Source organism: Borostomias antarcticus (genome assembly GCF_949987555.1).
Source record: "Borostomias antarcticus genome assembly, chromosome: 13".
Lineage (NCBI taxonomy): Eukaryota > Metazoa > Chordata > Actinopteri > Stomiiformes > Stomiidae > Borostomias > Borostomias antarcticus.
The window spans coordinates 18,937,833-18,943,279 of NC_140246.1; the positions used below are offsets into that span (position 1 = coordinate 18,937,833).

Consider the following 5,447-nt stretch of genomic DNA (forward strand, 5'->3'; position numbering starts at 1 on the left):
ACAAAATGGAATGTTGGGAATTTTTGGCTTGGACCCCAGGGGGTTAAACCCTGAAGTTAACTCTTGTGTAGCCTACTTCTTGTATATTGAACTGAAGTTACTTGTGTAGCCTACTTCTTGTTGTATATTGCAAGTAATGGGTAATATCAAAACGTACTAAAACCTCTCCAGAGTTGCACTGACTCACATTCCATTTATCTACCTTAGCACAGCTACTGGTCATACGTTGGAGTAATGATTCAGGGGGGAGCTGGTAGGGAGGGGGAGGCTGTAGGGGGGTGGGGGGGCTGGTAGGGAGGGGGAGGCTGTAGGGGGGTGGGGGAGAGCTGGTAGGGAGGGGGAGGCTGTAGGGGGGTGGGGGGAGCTGGCAGGGAAGGGGGGCCCTCTATACATCCACGCCCAGGGGCCCATTTTTTCATGATCCGTCTATGTGTCTTACAAGTGTCTCACCTCATTTGGGCAGGGGATCATTTTTTGTGATTGCACCTCTTGTGATGTTCTGGTCTTTGCTGAGCCATAGAAACACTCATTTTGTTGGAAGAAGAGCGCAGATCGAACTAATGTAAATTAGCTGCACTGAGAACAGGTTGAAAAGGCGAGTGCGCGTTCACTCGAAGGGGAATTTTGCGGGAGAATGGGGAGTTCTGGGACTTGTTTCCAGTCGGACGTTTTTTTGGAAAGGACCGAAAACATGGCCGCGTCTATCGCAGCGAATAAAGCATTGTTATCTAATTTACTGGTATTTCACTACTAATATATATAATATTTTTGTAACGAATAACTTGGGTGAACATGGGTGTTATGAGACATGTCGTGTGTGCGATGTCTGGCGGGGTTGACAGCTCTGTCACGGCCCTGCTACTCAAGCGAAGAGGTGAGTAGTCGTTCGCGGTGGTTCAGTCTGCTGTCTGTTGGAACGCATACGTTATTTCAATATGATGTGTGCTGTCATTTGAAGGCTACAGTGTGACAGGAGTTTTTATGAAGAACTGGGACTCCCTGGATGAGAAGGGGGTGTGCGCCGCAGACAGAGACTGCGAGGATGCTTACAAGGTGTGCCAGTCTCTGGATATACCCTTCCACCAAGTCTCCTACGTGAAAGAGTACTGGCACGAGGTGTTCAGGTAAGCCCAACACTTCTCTGTCATAATGCGTTTTGTAGAAGTACAGTGCGTTTAGATGTGCAGCTAACCTGCGCAGCCGCTAGAGTGCGCTGTTTAGCCTTTGCCTAGGGTGACCATAATTTCAAATCCCCAAACCGGGACCCCCCCCTCTCAATATATAGGCTTATATATACTTTTAAGGTAGGCTGTAGCAGTGTAGTGTAGGCTCAAGGTAACTCGGATGACAGCTAGATTCTAGAACGTAAGCAACATAATCCGAATCGTAGCAAATCTTCTATCTACATGGGGCTTAAGCGCTGAAAACAAGTATAATGTTTTTTTTGTTTTTTTTAAATCGGGACAATTTGTTAGTAAATGTGGAAAACCGGGACATTTTAGTGTCCAGACAGATATTTGTGGGGACTCGGGACAGCCAGCTTGAAATAGGGACTGTCCCGGTCCAATCCGGACGTCTGGTCACCGTACCTCTACCCTTTTGTTGAGTGTCACAAAAACAGAGAGGCCTTCTACGGATAGGCCTACTTAACACGGCTGCTCAGCCACATGTGGAGGTTAACGTTACATTGTCTAAAAAGGGAAACGTTACGTATCTTTTCTTTCTATCTCTGCTCTGCTAATGCTAACCCTAACCCTAGTCACATCTCTCTTCAGCAACCTCCTGAAGGAATACGAGAAAGGAAGGACTCCCAACCCAGACATTATGTGTAACAAGCACATCAAATTCAACCACTTCTACCAGTATGCCATCAACACCCTCGGTTTGTAGTGAAGAACATTGACTTCACATATCTATATTGATTGATACAATATTTAGTTCTATGGAGATGCCTGTTTGATCTAAAAATAAATACCTTTTTAACCTTTGTTTGGCCTTTCCAAGTTAGCCAGTTAGCTAAAAACAAATTCTTATTGACTGTGACCACCAGAGAAGGACAGAGAGGGTGTTTATTTGTTTTTGTTGTTTATACGTCCAGGTGCAGACGCCATGGCAACGGGTCACTACGCCAGGACATCCCAGGAGGACGAGGAGGTGTTCCAACAGAAATACCTGGCTCCGCCCACATCACTCTTCAGAGACCGCTTTGAGATCAGAAACCGTAAGAACAGAGCCCTGTCCTCCATCTCTCTCACCCTCTCCTCCATCTCTCTCATCCTCTCCTCCATCTCTCTCACCCTCTCCTCCATCTCTCTCACCCTCTCCTCTCTCTCTCATCCTCTCCTCTATCTCTCTCATCCTCTCCTCTATCTCTCTCATCCTCTCCTCTATCTCTCTCATCCTGTCCTCCATCTCTCTCACCCTCTCCTCCATCTCTCTCACCCTCTCCTCTCTCTCTCATCCTCTCCTCTATCTCTCTCACCCTCTCCTCTATCTCTCTCACCCTCTCCCCCATCTCTCTCATCCTCTCCTCTATCTCTCTCCTCTCCTCCTCTCCTATTCTCCATCTCCTCTCCTCCATCTCTCTCATCCTCTCTCATCCTCTCCTCTCCTCCATCTCTCTCATCCTCTCCTCCATCTCTCTCATCCTCTCCTCTCCTCCATCTCTCTCATCCTCTCCTCTCCTCCATCTCTATCATCCTCTCCTCTCCTCCATTTCTCTCTCCCCCATCTGCTCCTCTCCTGTACTATATTTTATGTTAATAGCATTTGTGCCTCCCTTTTTAATAGTATATCATGTTTTGTATATTGCACTGTGTATTTTGTTTGCACTGTATTTTGTTTGCACTGTATTTTGTTTGCACTGTATTTTGTATTTGCAATTTTTTTTATATAGCATTTGCACTGTCATGTCTCTGCACTGTCCTGTCCTGCACCCTGTCCTATGGCGTCTCAGTGGGTGATGACCGTCTCAGTGGGTGATGACCGTGTCCGTGGGTGATGACCGTGTCAGTGGGTGATGACCGTCTCAGTGGGTGATGACCGTCTCAGTGGGTGATGACCGTCTCAGTGGGTGATGACCGTCTCAGTGGGTGATGACCGTCTCAGTGGGTGATGACCGTCTCAGTGGGTGATGACCGTCTCAGTGGGTGATGACCGTGTCAGTGGGTGATGACCGTGTCAGTGGGTGACGTTTAACCCTCCTCTATCTCCATGGCAGCGGTGCGGATGTACCAGGGGGCGGACCTCCTCAAGGACCAGACATTCTTCCTCAGCCAGATCTCCCAGGATGCCTTGCGGCACACCCTGTTCCCTCTGGCCGGACTCACCAAGGACTACGTGAAGAAGATGGCCGCCGAGGCGGGCTTCCAGCACGTCCTGAAGAAGAAGGAGGTAGGAGGGCCAGCCTCGCGTCAGATCCTGTTCCCTCATCAGATCCTCAGACCCTAGGGGGCGCCGTTGAGCTAGTATCCCCTCAGATCAGATGTGTTTTTTTTCTGTCAGTCATTTTTGAGGGAGGTAAACAAACAAATACTGAGAATGTTTGTGTGTTTCCAGAGTATGGGAATCTGTTTTATCGGTGAAAGGAACTTTGAGCAGTTCATTTTGGAGGTATGCAATGATTATTGTTATATAACATTCACATACAAGCATACAGATTGTAATGGTGAAGGCCTCTTGTTGTCTGTGTCTTGCTATAAGTGTATATGTGTGTTTCTGAACGTCAGTACCTGGAGCCCAGGCCGGGGAAGCTGGTCTCCATCGTGGACGGGAGGGTCATGGGTGAACACAAAGGTCAGGAGGATCTCCCGTGGTGACCGACTCTGTTTACGCTGTGGTGATGGTGGTCCGTGTCCATAGTAACGCCTGGTCTTCACCCTCTCTCCGTTCACTGCTTTTATTCTCCTCTCCTCTCCTTCCTCCTCCTCCCTCCCCTCCCTCTCTCCCTACCTCTTCTCCTTCCTCCTCCTCCCTCCCCTCCTCCATCCTCTCCCTCCTTCCTCCTGCTCCCTCCTCTCATCCATCCTCTCCTCCTCTCTTCCTCCTCCTCCTCTACATCTCCTCTCCTCCATCTCCTCTCCTCCATCTCTCCTGCTCCTCCTCCATCTCCTCTCCTCCTCCTCCTCCTCTCCTCCAGGCTGGTTCACCCTGACCCTGGGTCAGAGAGCCAGGATAGGAGGGCAGAGGGACGCCTGGTTTGTGGTGGACAAGGACGTCACTACGGGAGACGTGTTCGTGGTGAGTGAGACTAGAGGAGAGGAGACGATAGTGGAGGAGGAGAGGAGAGGGGAGGGGAGGAGAGGAGAGGGGAAGAGAGAGGAGGAGGAGAAGAGGGGAAGAGAGAGGAGGAGGAGAAGAGAGGGGAGGAGAGGAGAGGGGAAGAGAGAGGAGGACAGGAGGAGGGGTAGAGGAGCATTGTGTCATGCTGTTCTTACTTGTAAACCCGTCTTCTGTTCGTTCTTCATCTCAACCTGTCTGCCACACGCCAGGGCCCGACCACCAATCACCCAGCTCTGTTCCGAGACACAGTGCGGACGGAGCGCTTCCATTGGTTGGCGGTGGACCCGCCCCCAGAGCTGGTCAGGACCCAGATGATGGAGTGTGACTTCCGCTTCATGCACCAGATGGCCCTCAGTCAGTCCCACCACACTCTGCTCTGCTCTGACACGCAACCTTCACAACGCACGTTTACACAATCTCCACACAACCTTCACACAACCTCCACACAACCTTCACACAACCTTCACAACGCACGTTTACACAATCTCCACGCAACCTTCACACAACCTCCACACAACCTTCACACAACCTCCACACAACCTTCACACAATCTTCACAATACACTTTTACACACAACCTCCACACAACCTTCACACAACATTCACATAACCTTCTCCTGGTTTTATTACTGTTATACCCTATGTGAATATATTGTTGGTAAATGGTAAATGGACTGCACTTATATATATTATATATTATATACTTTTATACACTTCTATACTATATAGTGCTTTTATCCGAAGCGCTTTACAATGAAGGCCTCTCATTCACCCGTTCACACACACATTCACACACCAATGGTGGCAGCTGCCATGCAAGGTGCTAGCCTGCTCATTTGGGGTTCAGTGTCTCGCCCAAGGACGATTCGACATGTCGTCAGGGGCCGGGACTCGAACCGCCGACCCGCTCTACCTCCTGAGCTACAGCCGCCCCTCAGTAAACACGCTGCAGATGTAGTGGTGTGGTGATGTCATGGTGGTGGTTGTGACTGTGAGAGGGTGATGTCATGGTGGTGGTTGTGACTGTGAGAGGGGGATGTCATGGTGGTGGTTGTGACTGTGAGAGGGTGATGTCATAGTGGTGGTTGTGACTGTGAGAGGGTGATGTCATGGTGTTGGTTGTGACTGTGAGAGGGTGATGTCATGGTGATGGTTGTGACTGTGAGA

General features: G+C 49.7%; 1 protein-coding gene across 1 annotated transcript in view; it reads left to right on the top strand.

The window, feature by feature from the left end:
- Nucleotides 1–698: 698 nt before the first annotated feature.
- Nucleotides 699–5,447, top strand: part of trmu (tRNA 5-methylaminomethyl-2-thiouridylate methyltransferase) — a 7,301-nt gene continuing 2,552 nt past the window's right edge. Inside the window, exons 1-9 of the mRNA XM_084448192.1 lie at nucleotides 699–874; nucleotides 959–1,124; nucleotides 1,776–1,882; nucleotides 2,099–2,221; nucleotides 3,221–3,393; nucleotides 3,559–3,612; nucleotides 3,729–3,795; nucleotides 4,139–4,239; nucleotides 4,491–4,635. Of these exons, the coding sequence (XP_084304318.1) occupies nucleotides 793–874; nucleotides 959–1,124; nucleotides 1,776–1,882; nucleotides 2,099–2,221; nucleotides 3,221–3,393; nucleotides 3,559–3,612; nucleotides 3,729–3,795; nucleotides 4,139–4,239; nucleotides 4,491–4,635 (1,018 nt within the window). The 5' untranslated portion in view covers nucleotides 699–792. The remainder of the gene's footprint in view (nucleotides 875–958; nucleotides 1,125–1,775; nucleotides 1,883–2,098; nucleotides 2,222–3,220; nucleotides 3,394–3,558; nucleotides 3,613–3,728; nucleotides 3,796–4,138; nucleotides 4,240–4,490; nucleotides 4,636–5,447) is intronic.